At 51.9% G+C, this 17761-nt stretch overlaps 1 protein-coding gene across 3 annotated transcripts in view; it reads right to left on the minus strand.

Annotated features, from left to right (window-relative positions):
* Positions 1-17761, minus strand: part of TTLL1 (TTL family tubulin polyglutamylase complex subunit L1) — a 36744-nt gene that overhangs the window by 18340 nt on the left and 643 nt on the right. For 2 of the 3 annotated variants that reach the window (XM_049884577.1, XM_049884575.1), the window contains exons 2-5: positions 11624-11697; positions 6797-6913; positions 2254-2462; positions 1440-1620 (exon numbers count right to left, since the gene is read on the minus strand). In XM_049884577.1, the coding sequence (XP_049740534.1) occupies positions 1440-1620; positions 2254-2462; positions 6797-6909 (503 nt within the window). In that variant the 5' untranslated portion in view covers positions 6910-6913; positions 11624-11697. The remainder of the gene's footprint in view (positions 1-1439; positions 1621-2253; positions 2463-6796; positions 6914-11623; positions 11698-17761) is intronic. The other variant, XM_049884576.1, reaches the window with a different exon arrangement.

A 17761-nucleotide genomic window follows, 5' to 3' on the forward strand; every position in this document is an offset into this window, starting at 1 on the left:
ATGGTAAAGACCAAAGGTGCGCTCAGTCGGCTAAGTTCCCTGCATCCCACAAAGCCAGGCGCCTGCTCGTTGCGGGGGTAAAGGTGGGGTGAAGTGGCGTCCACAGAGGACTGCCTCAGCTGTCTCAGCCACAGGGACAGTGCCAGCAGCTGCACAGCAGCCCAAGAGCTCACTCCTGGCACCGCTCCTTGGGCCTGACCCATCTGCGGCCAGCAAACTGTAGTCAAGTTTAAATTTACCACACAAGGAAAAAGGAGCCCTGATGCCACAGTGGTTAAGTGCTCGGCTCATAACCAAAAGGTCAGCGGTTTGAACCTACCAGCTGCTACGCAGGAAAAAGATGTGGCAGTCTGCCTCCGTAAAGATTTCAGCCTTGAAAACCCTACGGGGCAGCTCTGCTCTGTCCTCTAGGGTCACTCTGTCCTACAGGGTCGTTAAAACCAAAAATACCAAACCCGTTGCTGTGAAGTCAATTCCGACTCCTAGCAACCCCAGAAGACAGAGCAGAACTGACCCATAAGGTTTCCAAGGGGCGGCTGGTGGATTCCAACTGTTCACCTTTCAGTTAGCAACCAAGTTCTTAACCACTGCACCACCAGGGCTCCTAGAGTTGGAACTGACTCGACAGCAATGGGTTTAATGGGTTTTACACAATGAAAGTGGATCCCTGCCACTCTAGGGAACTCCTGTCACCAACTCCCCACTGCACTGTCACCAGGGGCAATGATTCACGTTCCACACTGACACTTTGCTTGAATGACACTGGGCATTCCTGAGCAGGTGAGGACACCAAAGAGGTAGAGTGAGCTGACAGGGAGCCCCGACTAAACCCCCTGGCCCAATATCCTCAGTTCAGAGGAGTGGCAGTCCCAGGGAGGAGCTTGACGGCCCACACCGCTTCTAAGACCACAACACTCGCACCTATGGTAACTCATTCCACTCACCACGTCCCCATGAGGTCGGTAGGATTGATCACCCCACTTTACCCAGCTGAGAAATCTGAGGCACTCAGAGCCTACAAAATTCTCTCAGCCAGTAAGCGTCAGACTGTATTCAAACCCAGGTACCCTGAGGCCTGTGGCCCAGCTCCTAAGTACAAGCTACCTGGCCTCAGAAATACCATGGCTGAATGGGTCTCACAGCCAACCTGCAGGACAGACGGCCAGCAGGACTCCCTGCTCTGGGACCTTGGGCTGGTTCGTACACGTTTTTCCTTACAATTTACCTCAGGTGAGCTTCTACGATAAACTACGAGACAGCAGCCACAGAGACTTGCTCTAACTCCACATGACAAATGACACCACAGCTGTAAAAGCAAGCCAGGCCACCCACAGGCTTATCCCCTTCTCCCCGCAGGGATTCCAGCTCACGGCCAAGACTGAAGAAAGACGTGAAGCTGCTACCTAGGTGGCATGGGGACGGTGGGGCCCCCCACTCACGAGGATGTCTTGCTGTCCCGGGACCACTTTTTGATCTGCGAGAGCTTGTTAATGAGGAAGATGCCTTTTCCTTGGGCTTTGCCGCAAGGCTTCATGATCCAGGTGCTGGAGGGGCTTTTCCTGAACTCCTCGACAAACAGGTTGTAGTCGGCTGGCAGCATGTAGGTGACCGGGACAAAGTCTGAAAGGTCGAGACACCCAGGGCCGGTAAGCAGAGTGGGCCAGAGTCCCAGCCCGACAGTGGCCACGGACAGAAAAGTCCTGCCACCGCCTTTCAGGGGCCTGCGTCGTTACCATCCTCCCCACCCACCGCCAGACCCAGCACCTCACAGAACAAGGACTTCAGCCGTTCATTTCCTGTGTAATGATAACAAGCTGCCTTCCTCACGCTCCGTGTGCTGAGAGCTTTAGAAATCTGTATTATTTGCCCCACATCCCTCTGTGAGGCAGGTACTGTCATCATTCCCACTTCTCAGGTTAGAAAACTGAGGCCCAGGCATGTGAAGGGATTTTGAAACTGTCCAATGGTCCAGCCTTTATCTCCAGATGGGACAGGTGCACACCACCCTCCTGGGTACCACTAGATGCAGTAACGATCCCTTACGGCATTGAGGACATTCTCTCACAAACGCACACACAGCATAGCCACAAGCAATCCCCAAGGCACTCACGGAAACTAAAATTCCAAACTGGAGTGCTCTGTCCCCCGCTCCTGAGGTGTGGAGATGACCCGCACAAATGCGTTACCCATCAAAGCCACGGACGTAAAATCTCAACAACGTATCTGGACGAGGCCAGTGGAAAAGGCACGAACCCAGATAAAGGTATTTTCCATTTTCGTCTTTCTCGGCCAGAGGGCTCCCTTCCTTCTCCAGCTCCTTTCTGTATCTTTTGATGTTCTTCACCATCAGATCCTTCCGGGTCAGCTCATAGTGGTTTGGAAAGTGGTTGACTATTTGGTCATCTGAGAGCCGATACCCGGTTTCGACACTAAAAACATTTCGGATTGTTTGCACGCTCATCCTGAGAGAGAAGCACAGAACAGACGGACGGGAGCACGGAAGCTGAGCACCTGTGTGCACGTGGGTATGTAGGGCAGTGCACCCCCCCACCCCTCGCCACCCTCACCACCCACCCCTCCCACCTCTGCACCTGACGGCCCATAACACCTGTCCAGGGACTGGCTGTGACCTGGACCGAGGCAGAGGTCGTTCTGACTTTGCATCCTCAAAACTGCACTCTCCAGCATGGAGTCTGGGCTTAATACATGCTTGCCAACGACTGTGTGAGCTACCAACCTACAGACCCCTTCCAGACTGTGATGCTGAAACACTCACTTACACAACGTTTACACCCAAATACAGGAGGGCCAGGGACCCTCTGAAACCAAGATCACAGGGGTTATTTAAGCGCCCCGCGTCAGCCCCTCACATATTCTTCTAGAGACTTCTGACAGGGCAGCTATGCTGGGGTTTGCCCTACTGAAACGGGGTAGGGGAACAACAGAGTTGAAAGAGAACTGGATTCCTTCTAACCTCTAAGAGAGCCACTGTCTCACTGCCACGCCCCTGTCCCCAGCAGCCCCAAAGAGGACAGGAAAGTGTGGGAAGGAAGCACTGGCACCCCAAGGGTGCTGGAGCCACAGAGCAAAGCTAGCTGTCCCGGGACCCCGCCCTGTGGTCCCTGCACACCCACACCACCAATCTTAAAGGACATCTAGAGAAGCAAAGGGGTTTCTTTTGACTGCATGATTGTTAGCATAAAGGGGCTTTTTTTTATTATTATGGAAAATTTCAACCATATGCACAACTAGAGAGAAAAATGTAATGAACCCCCATTATCCAGCCCCAATAATTATCAACACATAGGCAGTCTTGTTTCATCTATATCCCTACCCACACCCCACACCACCAATGGCCGATTCCCCCAAAACATTTCCGTAAGAACCTCTGGAAGTTAAGAAGTACTCCTTTTTATATATGATCATATACCGTTCTTGCAAAAAAAAAAAAAAAAAGGAACAGTAATTCCTGAATATCAGCAGGGTTCAGACCTCCCCCCTTCCCTGATAAACACCGTTTAGCTTGTGTGAACAAGGCCAGGCCTCTGATTGGCTGTTCTGCCTCTTGTTGTTGTTAGGTGCCGTCGAGTCGGTTCCGACTCACAGCCACCCTGTGTGTAACAGAACCGAAACGTTGCTCGGACCTGTGTCTCTCACGTCCCTTTCAATCCATGCAGGCTCTCCTGAGCAACTGATTTGTTGAAAATACTAGATCTTTTGCCCTGGAGGGGTTTCCCAGGTTCCTTGTCTAACCTGCTCCTCTGGCCTTTTTACTTCCTATAAATTGGTAGTCAGACCAGAGGTCTGAGGTTCTGCTGGGATTTCTGGCAGGGCTCCATGCAGGTGGTGCACGCTGCCCCCAGTAGGCGCACAGGGCTGGGTGTCCATGACCGACTATTGCTGTCCAACAGCAACGTATTGTGAGCCCAGAATGAGAGCAAATGACATACGAATTGTACGTTTTCTAGTAGCTATGTTAAAAAAAAAAGCTAAAGGAAACAGGCGGAATAATTTTGCTAATATATTTTATTTAGCCTAACATACCCTAAATATTACTATTCTAGCACGCTGCTGCTGTTAGTTGCTGTCGAGGCAATGCTGGCTCACGGAAACCCCATGTGTCCCTCCAGAGTAGAACTGCCCCGCAGGCTTTCTTGGCTGTAATCTTAACAGCAACGTAACAGCAACAATCTCAAAGGAAGCAGATCACCTGGCCAGTCTTCCATACCCTCAACCTTTAGGTTAGCACCTGAGCGCAAACTGTTTGCACCACCTAGGGCCCTTTTGCTCATCTGCAAGTTCGAGTTGAAGCTGAGGAAAATTAAAACAAGTCGCCTCAGCCCACCCAGACCAACAGACTCACCCAGGCCAAACCATAAACTCATGAGCGATAAAAATGGGTGTCAGGTCCTTAAGTTTTGTGATGCTCGTCACACAGCCCTGATGGGGATGGCTGACTGACCCACCCTATCATAGTGAGGACTCTGAGGATGGCACAGGACTGGGCAGCGTTTCATTCTGTTGTACGCATGGTCGCTATGAGTTGTAACTGACTCGATGACACCTAAAAACCACCACAACATTGTCACTGTTTTCATGTTTCATGTTCTTTTTAGTCCCTGCCCAGATGCAAGCCATTTTTGCATAGTTGTCATCAGACTAGAGATAAAATTTCATAACACATTTTTTTTACTTCAAATAAAGTATGTTGTCCGATTTTATAAACTGCTGTATAATCTTCATAATTATTTTAATGATGGGATCACATTCCACTCAGTTAGTTGTTTCCAACATTTTACCCTAAGTAATTTTTTAAGACCTGGTGCTAAAAACAGGAACTCTAAAATATCAAATACCCAAAGCTATTACACTGTGCGGCTTTTCTCCTTTCTCTCTCTGCTAAGAATAGCTCCAAAGCGCTTCTTTGGCAGGAGAAGGGAGGCACCCCCGACCCCAGGCACTGATCGCCTACTAAGGGTCTGCCGAAAGCGTTCTCTGAGTGCCTGCAAAGCCCGCGGTGTGGAGCGGTGGGACACAAAGGCAGGACACAGAGGACACTGTCTTAGCCTTCCCTTTCGGAACTCTTAGGGAACAGGGCCCTGGATAGACTCCTTCACTCTACCTCTGAAAGGAACACACCCCAGTTGCACAGTTGTGCACGGTGTGAGGTGCGCACAGGTGCTCGCCCTGGCTGCAGTCCACGCTCCTGGGGAGACATGTGGCTGCACCTTGAGGCACAGGCACCTTCACCTACTGCTGGAAGGAAAGCAGAGGCTCCTTCCTCCACTCTCTCCTGCAATGGAAACGGGTGCCAGGTGCTCTGTGCCTGGCCTGCCCACAAGGTCCTCACCCCACCCAGGAGTTCGCAGTAACGTGTGAAGAGGGGACGGAGGGGTAACTGCAAGTTACAGCACACCCAGTGTCTGCCGTGGCATCTGGACAAAGCCAGCTGGGGCCTGTGGGAGGCTGAGAGGGCTTCCCAGAGCAGGTGACATGCGTGCTGGTGTGTACAGAGCATGGTCATATGCCGGGCACTACTCTCAGTTCTGTACACTGGGAACTCATAGAACCTCAGACAACCAGCCGGATTTGCAAGAGTCCTTTGCTAAGAGCCATACAGCCAGCCAGCGGAAGAGACGGGATGTGAGCCCAGGTGTGAGTGTGGCTCCAGTTCTGGGCTCTTAACCTCACAAGGCACAGCCACTCGAAGGACTGGCTGGGTTCAGTGTGTGCACATAAGCATGAGTGCGCGCGTGTGTGTGTGCACGTGCGCACATGCATCAGGAAGGGGCGGGCGGAAAGCGCAGGAGGTACAAGGTGTAGCAGCGTGAGTTTATGAGGGGAAGAGCGGAAAGGGCGCAGCCGGTGCCCGGGGGAGAGCGGCTTCAGAGGCCAGGCACCACCCTCTCTCAAGGCAGGGACATCGAGTCTGCGCAGTGGGACGTGCAGGTGAAAAAACCGCTGGGACTCTGATGTGCTCCCTACTCTCCCAGCACCCCCCCACCCCCCCTACCCCCGCAGCTCAAAGAATCACTGCAGCGCTCCAGACCCAGGGCTGCAGACGGCTGCAGAGGTTTCTGCCGGGTGGAGGTGGCCTGAGGCAGGGAGGCTGCTACTGCCAACCCCCAGGGAGGGAGCCGGCAGGCATGGGCGAGGCTGAGAGAGGCTAAGGAGGACACAGGCCCTCAACCAACCGAGAGTGGGTGCAGGAGGGGGCGGCGGGGGTCTAAAATGCCATCAAAGTTGCCGGCTGAGTGGTGTGCCACCCAGGAGTTCCTGCCCAAATACCGCTTTTCCTTCCTAGTCTAACGCACTTTTTCTTTGCTTTTTTAAAAAAATCAGTCCAATCAGCACCCTCTCAGCAAAAGGAAGCCCTAGACCCTCTTCCTTGCCTTCTCCTCCCCTCCGAAAGGAAAATCTACAGGGGATTCCAACTTCCCCGATTCCCCGGGCTTCTCTGCAGCTCCGGATGACTGACCCCTACTGGATAACACCTCACTGGAAAGGGGAGATGAGGCTGGGGGTTCTCACCCAGACTTCCCCCAGGCTTAATCCCACCTGGCATGCCCTCCTTGGACGTCACATCCCAGGCTGACACACGGCGAGTGAGGAACGCTCCACGGCACGTGCCCACACGCGGCTTTACCTCCATGTGCTCATAAACTGCCCCGGTGGAAAATGTGCACCCGGAGAGAATACTCTGGACGCCAAGACACCAGCCTCTGAAAACGGAATCCTTCACAACCCGCGGTCTCTGTCCCTGGGAGGACAATCCAACCCTGCTTTTTACACTCACCAGTAAAAATTCCAATCCTCGTTTTCTGTCACTTGGATCCATCCTCTCTTTTCGAAGTTATTTATCAGCACCGACTTCTCGATATCAGTGACCCACTTGACTTTTCCTGCCATAATCCTGGAAGAGATCAGGTTAGTAGAACTATGCAATGTCAACAACTGACTTCCCCTCCAACCGAAGGAACCCTTTCAATACCACACAAAACAAGCTCTAGCCCCCCGCCCCCACCCCAAACATACCCAGCAGTGGTTCTCAACCAGGGCCAACTGTGTCCCCCAGGGGACACTAGGCAATGTCCAGAGACATTCTGGTTGTCACAACAGGTATGGAGGGTGCCACTGGCATCTAGTGGGTAGAGGCCAGGGAGGCTGCAGAACACCCTACAATGCACAGAGCAGCCCCTACAGAAAAGAATGATCCGGCCCCTAATGGCACTGGTGCTGCTTCTGAGAACCCTGGCCTAGCAAGAGGCAAAAACAGCTATTAAATAATTACCAACAAATGTTCTATCACAATTGTGACAAGAGCCACAAAGGAGAGGCACACAGGCCTTTGAGATGGAGATAGTAGGTTGGGATGTGTTCGGGATGGCTGGGGAGGGCTGCCCTGAGGAGGTGACCCTTGGGCTGATGTTCAGTGGGTGGCAATCAGCGTGCCTGTCCTAATCTGACCACCGGCATTCACCCACCCTCGAATGCTGCCTATCTTCCTGCCTCCTCTCCCCCACTCCAATTCACTCTCCACACCTGTGAAGGCTCTGTGTGTCTACCTGAACATGTCCCTCCCTGCTCAGTAGACCCCACAGCTCCCTAGTGCTCTTAAACACGCATCTTTGTGAGGACCTACTTCTCCTTCACACCATTCTTGCCACCCTGGGCTTCTCGCCCACGCCAGGGCCTTGGTACCTGCTGGCCACCTCTCAACCTGCAGCACCCTCCCCTGGCTCTGCCTGGCTAAGCTCCCTTCCCCCATCTGCAGCTTAAACGCCCCTTCCTCCACAAAGCCTCCCTGACTCCCCAGAGCTGGTGCAAGGTGCCCCCTCCACCCCAGAAGTTCCACATTTAATATTTGCCCTCCCTGCCAGCAGAAACCCTGGTGGCATAGTGGTTAAGTGCTACGGCTGCTAACCAAGAGGTCAGCAGCTCGAATCTGCCAGGCGCTCCTTGGAAACTCGATGGAGCAGTTCTACTCTGTCCTACAGGGTCGCTATGAGTTAGAATTGACTCAACAGCAGCTGGTATGGTTTTTGGGTTTCCTCCCTGCCAGCGGTTGGGGAGCTGGCTTTCTTGTTCGCTGCTTCCACCCAGGGCCCAGCACCATGCCTGGCACGTGGCAGGTGCTCAACACAGACTGACTGGCTATGCTCCTCAGCCCATCAGCACCGCTGCGTGACTGTGAGCGTGGTCTTCACCACCCTGGCCCTCAGTCTCCTCCTTTGAAAAGTCTGGCTTTACTGGATCAAACTGCCAACAGCAACTTGAAAGATTAGACACCGCTTGGGAGTCAGTGAGTTTATGTTACGAGAGAGGAACAACTCAGAAAAGGAGGATGAGAACGGTTGCACGACTCTGAAGAATAAGAATGTCATATCACTGAATTGTACGTGCAGAAACTGCTGAAATGGTGTATTTTGCTGTGTATGTTCTCAACAAAATAAATAAAAGTATATACTAAAAAAAGGGTGAGAATGGTCGCACAAGAGAAAGAATGCAATCAATGTCACTGAATCGTACATGTGTATATTTTGCTGTGCATATTCTCAACAACAACAAAATTTTTAAAAAAGGCAGGTTTTCTTGAAGTGTGGCATCTGGGGTCTTAAATGCTAACTAGCAGCCATCTAAGATGCATCAATTGGTCTCAACCCACCTGGATCAAGGAGAATGAAGAACACCAAGGTCACACGATAACTATGAGCCCAAGAGACAGAAAGGGCCACATGAACTAGAGACTTACATCATCCTGAGACCAGAAGAACTAGATGGTGCCTGGCCACAACCGATGACTGCCCTGACAGGGAGCACAACAGAGAACCCCTGAGGGAGCAGGAGAACAGTGGATGCAGACCCCAAATTCTCATAAAAAGATCAGACTTAATGGTCTGACTGAGACTAGAAGAATCCCAGCGGTCATGGTCCCCAAACCTTCTGTTGGCCCAGGACAGGAACCATTCCCGAACACAACTCATCAGACATGGAAGGGACAGGACAATGGGTAGGAGAGAGATGCTGATGAAGAGTGAGCTACTTGTATCAGGTGGACACTTGAGACTGTGTTGGCATCTCCTGTCTGGAGGGGAAACGGGAAGGAAGAGAGGGTTAGAAACTGGCAAAACGGTCACGAAAGGAGAGACTGGAAGGAGGGAGCGGGCTGACTCATTAGGGGGAGAGTAAATGGGAGTATGTAGTAAGGTGTATGTAAGTTCATATGTGATAGACTGACTTGACTTGTAAACTTTCACTTACAGCACAATAAAAATTATTTTTTAAAAAAAGGCAGGTTTTTGAGTTGTGCTCTGGGCAGCCCCATGAGCTGCAGGCTAGGGCAGGATTCCAGGCCCTCCCCAACCCCCTAACCAGAGGCTGGGCTTGTTCACAGCTCTGGGTATGATTTCATCTGGGGAAGGGGTTCGAGGCCACACCAGGCCGGAAGCCAAGGGCCTCAGAGAACTCTGAGGGCCTTTTAGAGCAGAGGCATCTTCTCCATGGACTTGTAGTAGCTTCACTTTGGGGACAACCTGACAAGATACAAAAAGCACTGGAAGTGGAGATGGGGATCCAGCTATACCTGGCCTTGGGAGAGGACGTGGAGTGGGAAAACAAGGGTGCCCTCTGACAGCACTGCCAGGCCACACTCAAGGGGCTCCCACACATGTGGTATGCACCCCTCCAGACCTCTGGCAAGGCTGTGGTGTCACTGAGGTGTGACCGTGACAAAGAGCACAGGCTCCAGAGCCTGGGTTTAAGGCCCAGCTCCACCATTCACTAGCTGTGTGACTTTCAGCAAGTTACTTAACATCTCTGAACCTCCGTTTCCTCACTTGTGAAATGAAGATAAAACCAAATGCTATCGAGTCGATCCTGCCTCATGGCAGCCCCATGTGTGTCAGAAACTGCACTCCACGGGGTTGTCAATGGCTGATTGTTCGGAAGCAGACCACCAGGCCTTTCTCCCAAGGCGCCTCTAAGTGGACTCGAACTGCCAACCTTTTGGTTTGCAGTCAAGTGCATTAACCATTTGCACGACCCGAGGACTCCAAAACAGGGCGAGAATTAAATGAGTGACTATACGCAAAGCACAGAGAACAACCTGGCATGTAAAAAACTCTCAGGAGCATTTGCTGTTACCGTCATCGTCCCCGTTTTATGGATGAGGAAGTTGAGGCTCAAAGTGACAAACCAGACCCGAAGGAGGCCTGGCAGCCCGATTCAAATTCAAGATAATCCAACACCAAAGTGCCCCCTCCTTCCACACAGCCCATGGTTTCTCCTCTGCGAACCTGGCCTTCAACAGAATGGTGACGACACCTGGCTCACAGGGTCACCGTGACCAACAGGTGAAGTCACTGTCTGCAAACTCTGAGGCGCCACAGAAACACCTGTGGTTGTCAGGTGATCAGTCGCGATACAGGCGGAGAAGAAAGTCCACAGGCACCGCACCAAGTGACGGCAGAGGTACCACGAGGGCAGGACCCTAGTGCGCCGGGAACTTACATCCCAGAATCCCAGGAAATCCCAGACAGACAGACAGACACACACACACACACACACACACGCAGCAGCATGGCAAAGCCGGCTTTTTCACCGTTTGCTTTCCGCCTCAGCAGCCCCTGGCAAATCGTGCTCACGTCCTGCCCCCTAGAGGCCAAGTGCAGAATCACGCTTTCAGGTGAGAATCCCCCTCCCCAGCCAGGCAGGGCCCACAGCACAACCTTCCCCGGCTGCCTGCTTCGCACCACATGCTTAAAGCATCGATCTGACTGGTGACCTGGGACCAGTCACCTATGGCCACCTGGGGATGACAGCAGAGAGTAAAGTAAAACTTTAAGATAATAAAGACAGTACATCATATTTACGCAGGGCTTGAACAATAATGTTTCTGTGTATGTTAACCCTGAACCCACAAGGCAGAGACGGGCGCATTCTCATCCACTGTTTTTTTTGTTTCTGAGAAACGTTGTCGTTGGCTGCTGTGGCACTGGCCCTGATGCCGTTGGGCTGGCAACCCCACGTATTTGTCACAGAGTAGAACTGCTCCACAGGGCATTCTGGGCTGTAATCTTTACGGAAGCAGATTGCCAGACCTCACTTCCACGGAGCCACCGGGTGGGTTCCGGCCGCCGAGCTTTAGATCGCCACCCAGTGCCAAACCACCCGCACCGCCCAGGCTCCTTCTCATCCAGATTTCACTGAGCAGGAAACGGAGCCTCGGAGAAGGTAAGTGACTGAGCGGAGACCGTGAAGTTTTTTTCCCTGTACGTGGGGTGCTCTACCATACGAGACCAAAAGGTCCACGTTTATCTAAAGCAAAGATGAGAGACACCGGGGCAGGGACATGAGGACTGGAAATGGACCAACCAGTACATCCGCAATTAAAGAGGATGTGAACGCACTGTGAAAAACATAACTCACGTCGCTGAACGGTCTGTACAGAAACTGTCGGACGGGAACCTAATTCACTATGAAACTCTCACCAAAAACAATAAAATGTCAATATATGGGAAAAAAAAAAAAAAGCCTAGAGGTTGTCTTCCTGACCCCCTCTCCTCCCGCTACGCCATCGTGTGGTGAACCATCACTAACCGCTAACGCTTCGGGCTCTACCTACCATCGGTACTTCTGGAGCCAACAGGAACGCCCAACTTCTCTTCAGCTTCACTGACTCTTGCCTCTGCTTCTCACCTAAAATAAAATTAATCCCCAGATGAAGCGTACACAGCACAGAATCAGACACTCTGGCCGTTTTACAGATACACCAAAACTGCGAGTGACCGGGACGGTCAGTGGATGCCGCCTTCCGTTTAACAAGTGCACACCCGAAACTCTCAGAACATTCTCTTGTGACAACATTACGCAACTTAGGGGCCCCAGCCGTCATCTCGCCCCTTCATTTCATGCCCCCTTCCTGCAGCGAAGCTCCACTCACAGGCGGGGCCCCTTCCCGCCCCCGAGCCTTGGCCTCCTGTTCTCTCCGCCTAGAGCATCCTGTCAATCACACGGGCTCAGTTCATCAGCACTGCACAGAGGTGCACTAACAGGCTGGCTGAAGGGCCTGCTCCCCTCCACCAAGCCCTCTGTCTACAGCCCCACCAGCATCTCTGCTGCTGCTCAGAACCTCCGACCTCGCATGCGCTTTTTTTTAATTTTGTTGTTGTTGAGAAAACATACAGCAGAACATACACTGACCCAACCGTTTCCACAGGTACCATTCAGTGACACGGATCACCCTCTTCCAGTTGTCAACCGTTCTCACCCTCCCTTTCTGAGCTGTTCCTCCCCCGTTAGCATCAACTCATTGCCCCCTAAGCTTCCTATCCTTCCACGTTATTGTCACTTTGATCCCATGTAGATACTTCTTAAAAGAGTATAATGCTCAAGGCAGATGCTTTTTTTACTACTTAAGCCACACTATTGTTTGGTGTATAAGAAGGCTCCAGGGAGTATTTCTGGTGTAAGTTTTAAAGATTATCTCAGAACAATAGTTTCAGGGGTTCATCCAGCCTCCTTGGCTCCAGCAAGTCTGGAGTCCACAAGAATCTGAAATTCTGTTCTGCACTTCCGCCCCTTTGATCAGGATTCTTCCATAGACTCTGATCAAAGTGTTCAGTAATGATAGCCAGGCACCATCCAGCTGTGGTCTCACGACAAAGGGGGCAGCTGTACATGGAGGCATTTACCCACACGTTCCAGTCCCTCTTCTTATCCCTGACTCCCCTTTTTCCTGCTGCTCCAGGTGCGCAGATGCCAACTGTCACGCCTTGGATGGCCAGTTGCAAGCCTTTAAGACCCCAGGTACTACGCAATGAACTAGGCGGTAGAACAGGAGCACTGTACACGTTAGTAGGCAAATCACATGGAATGTCCACGAAACCATGACCCTAAACCTCCAAACCAAGGAACCAAATCCCAGGAGGGTTCTGATTATACATAAGCAGCCTCAGCAGCTGCTTTTTTTTTTTTTTTGGTCATTGCTGTAAACACTTGCTTGAGTTCTCTGTGTGCATATACTCCCTCTATAAAACGTGTGAGGATGAGGACTCTCAACCCATCAGAGTCCCTCTCATTCCAGTGATTTCTTCTAGATTAAAGTGGGACATCACCCTCAAAGCTCAAGCCTACCTCGCCCAGCCCATTCTCCCCAGCACTCGGCCCCGGTGACATGAGAGGCACACCAGGGTCATTCGCTGAACAAGGGAGGGCTGGACAAGTCACAAGGTCAGGCCTGGGAACACAACTCTTCACCTTCAGCAGTGACTGCCCCGAGATGTTATAAGGCCTTCGCAGAAGCTAAACACGGGGGAGAGAAGACTGAGAAACGCACTCTCGTAAAGAGTTTTAAATACCTCTGTGGGAGACAGGGCACATGTAAAATGCTGAGTGAAAAGACATGTAGCTATTTCTGGCTTAAAAAAAAGGAAGGAAGAAATACACTAAGGCCGCCTCCCCCGCTACAGAAACAGTCAAGCCAGCGTGGAAACCACCATCCAGAACCAATGACAAGGCGGCCTTGGGCAGAGCTCCATCCACACCTGAACCCTGAACACTCGATCACTTGCAGCCTGACGTGTCTGAGCCGTGGACTCTGGCAAATTCTCCCGGCACCTCGGCAGCCCCCGTTTAACAAAACAGGGGGGCAGCAGCAGCTCCTTCACAGGGCTGCTGGGCTACAGTGCAAGGACACAGGGCCTGGCACACAGCGGGCGCTCAGGAAAGCGAACTGGTTTCGACACACGCAGAGCAGGCAGAGAGCTTTACGCCGAAGCCTTCCCCGACTCAACTCCACACGCTCCTCCCATCCCAGCCCTACTTACAACTGACACAGCCCGCCCTCGCCCTCACAGAGCAGGTAACGACAGACTGATTTTATCGCCAACTAACGGGACAAAGATGTGGCAGTCTGCTTCTGTAGAGATTACGGCCTTAGAAACCCTACCGGGCCGTTCTGCTCTGTCCTACAGGGTCGCTATGAGTCAAGGCCAACTTCATGGCAAGGGGCTTGGTTTGGTTTGGGGTTTATCACTAAAAGCAGTAGCTAACACGTGGGGTCGCTCTGAGTCAGAGTTAACTCAAAGGGCACACAACCACCAGCAATTACGCACTAGGAAGCATCAGGCACTGGGTGGGCAGTTCATGTACTTCATTCTTGAAAGCTCCCGTGATGCCATGGGCGGGAGTCTCCCTATTTTACAGATGAGGACAGTGGGGCTCAGATAGGGACAAGCAGGGTAGAGACTGCAACCTGTTGGCCACCTACCCTGCCTCCCTCCCAGGGTCACACCGTCTCCCATGTCACGGGGGAGTAGGGTGACTGATCTCTGTACCCTAGCACTCAGTCACCGCCAGGAACAGCAAAGGGGCTTGAAATAGGTGAAGATACTGAGGCCAATCCCACAGTTTAGAAGACTGGGCTGACTCTTCCCAACCCTACTTAACGGATGAGGAAATACCACACCCTTTTCTTAAAATAAATAAATACCTGATATCAGATTGCTTTATTGTCACTTCCTCTTAAAACAGAAGAAAAAAAAAAAAGTGAAGTCAAGAGTCCTGCTTAATGAACCTGACGTGTTACATCTCTGCCAGCTCACGTGATGCACGCCTCTGAAGGGGGAGCCACCTGGCCAGCCACCTTCGCCACGGAGCATCATAAAAACCTAACGCAGAGAACCACTGCTGCAGTCACCATCGCGCTCAGCACGGCTGGAGACCGTCACTGGGGCTGTTCCCTGCTGAGGTACGTCAGCCACAAAAAGGCACTCCGAACCCTGACAGTTGTTGGTGATTTTCAGAACACAACCTGGGTCCCACTCCTGGGCAAGTGGGTTTAGGAAAAAAAAAAAAATCAGTTATTGAGTCGACGCCAATTCACGGTGACCCCATGTGTGTCAGAGTGGAACCGTGCTCCGTAGGGTTTTCAGTGGCTGATTTTTTGGAAGTAGCTCACCAGGCCTTTTTTCCAAGGCACTTCTGGGAGGATTTGAACAGCCAACCTTTCAGTTAGTAGCTGAGCACTTTCACAACCTGAGAACAACTTTGCACATGGACAGCCCTAGGAGTCCGGGCCCTTGGCATTCTAGCTTTCCATCCTCTCTCTCATCGCCCGACAGCCGCTCCGTGTCAGGCCTGCAGCAGGACGACAGAGCCGACACAGAGGCAGACAAGGTCCTCCACAGGACAGCCCAGACCAAGGGGAGGGATGAGACACATTCAGCAAGATGAAGCATCGGTCGCAAAGCACTTTCATGACAGAACGAACATCAACCATGGCCCTGAGGAAGAAGTGACCGTTAATTCAATCCAGCAGCAAATCCAGAAGATTCCAAAGCCACCCATGTCTCTCCAAGCTTCCCTGCTACCACCTCGTCCAGCGCCCCCTCCTACTCTCCTGGACGATGTAGCAGTCCCAACTGGCTTCCCTGCTGCCATCCTCGCCCCACTGCTACACGCTCTCCCCGGGAGCAGACTGATCTTTATAAACACAAAAACCAAATCATGTCACTCTGCTCAAAACCCTCCAGGAGCTTCCCACTGCTCTTGGGAAAAAGCAGCAGTCCACCACAACCTACAAGGCCAGCCCTGCATGGTCTGGTCCCCAACACTTCTCGGGCCTTGTCACCCACCATCCTCTCCACCGCCACCCCTCTCGAGCCCTGGCCTTTGTTCGGCTCCTTACACCCACCAGCCATGTCCTGTCAGGCTCTGCTCTTCCAGCAGATCTGCCCCTTCCCGGCACGCAGGTCCTGGCCCAGAGACCCACTCCTCAGAGCGCCTTCCCTGACACCAACCTCAATCGCTCCCCACTCAATCACACTGTCACTCTACTTTCTCTGCGGCCCTCCTGCTAGATACAATACATCCGCCCTGCAGAAAGCACAGCCATGGACCAGCAGCAGCGGCACCCCTGGAGCTTGTTAGAAACACAAATTCCAGAAAGTTCCCCCAACGTTCTGAATCAGACGCTCTGGGAGCGAGCCCAGGAATTTAAGTTTGAACACGTTCTCCAGGCGGTTCCTGAGGCATGCTCAGGTTTGAGAAGAATTGGTCTAGCTCCTGTGTTTGGTCTCTCGGTGACGGCGCAGACACGTAAGCTCGATCAGAGAGGGATGTTGTTGTGTTGTTGCTGGCTGCTGTTGAGTCAATTATGACTCACAGAGACCCCACGTGACGGAAGAAATGCCCCATCGGTTGTAATCTTTATGGGAGCACACTTCCACGTCTTTGTCCTATGGAGCTACTGGGTGGGTTTGAACTGCCAATTTTTCAGTTACCAGCTGAGCACTTAACCGCTGTACCACCAGGGCTCCTTCAGAAAGGAATATTCCACCTTATCTCCTGTGAATCCCACACCCAGAACAGTGTCTATCGATAGCAGGCACTCTAACAGTTCATGAATGAACAAAAGTAAATGAGTTCCCTCCACACACGCTCAAGTAAGTGCCGTGTGTGCCAAGCACTGAATCATGCACAGCCCACGCCTGCCGGGCTGCCGGGAGAGGCGTAAACAACCATCCACGAAGACTTCCACAGCGGTCCCGGGCATCAAACACGAGCCTGGGAGCTCAGCTGATTTCCACTGAGTGTGACAACATTACCAGGAACATCCGTGCCTGCTGGGACAGATGCATTGCCAAGAGGCCTTTCACTTCCTGTAGGTCTTACTACACTCACACAAAAGCTAGCCCAGCCTTTCAGAAGAAACAGAGAAGAACTTATATTCACAAAAATCATTTTGCTGTCCTGGGAACAGCCAACAGGAAGCAGGCACCCTTTCTGCCCCCCAATTCCTACTATCCCAGACATGTGATCACTAACGAAGTCTCAAGCTAGGCCAAGGACTCCAGGGCACCTGGATTCTCTTCTACCTAGTTTTCTTTGAACAGGAAAAAAGAGAGCCCTCTTTTAAAATAATAACAATGTAAATGCAGTGTGAACTTGGCATTCCTTTGCAAGAGACATTGACAGTGTCCATCTCACCACTCCCACTGGGTGACAGCGCCAGGCTCCCGGGCTGCAGACCAGTGTCTGTAACTCCTGGCAGGCAGAGCAGGACCTATTTTCTTGGTACTGCCACAACCCCGCACTATAAATGTGCTCAGTAAATGTCTCCTGAACAAAGCAGCCCCTTTGCAACAAAAAGTTTACAACAATAAGATCCTTTCACATCTGACCTTAATCCCCTGCAACGCCCAACTAATCTCTGCAGCAGATGACAACCTCCACCACCACCACAGCACAGTTAACCGACAGGGAAACCAGATACCAGCTACTGTCTCGTCAAGTTTTGACTCATGGTGACCCCATGTGTGTCAGAGAACTGTGTGCCACAGGATTTTGTTTTTTTAAATTTTTATTGTGCTTTAAGTGAAAGTTTACAAGCCAAGTCAGTCTCTCATACAAAAACTTACATACACCTCGCTATATACTCCTGATTGCTCTCTCCTTAATGAGACAGCACACTCCTTCCCTTCACTCTCTGTTTTTGTGTCCATTCGGCCAGCTTCTGAGCCCTCTGCCCTCTCATCTCTTCCCCAGACAGGAGCTGCCCACATAGTCTCATGTTCCAGAGGGTTTTCAATGGTTGCTTTAGGGGAAGTAGATCTCCAGACCTTTCTTCCGAGGCGCCTTTAGGCGGACTCGAACCTCCAACCTCTCTCTCCCTTTGCACCACCCAGGGACCCAGAGGGGAAAACACGGAGCAGGTCACAGGTACCCAAAAGGAAGCAGAGAATTATAATAAGCGTGCAGG

Source organism: Elephas maximus, chromosome 4 (assembly GCF_024166365.1).
Source record: "Elephas maximus indicus isolate mEleMax1 chromosome 4, mEleMax1 primary haplotype, whole genome shotgun sequence".
Lineage (NCBI taxonomy): Eukaryota > Metazoa > Chordata > Mammalia > Proboscidea > Elephantidae > Elephas > Elephas maximus.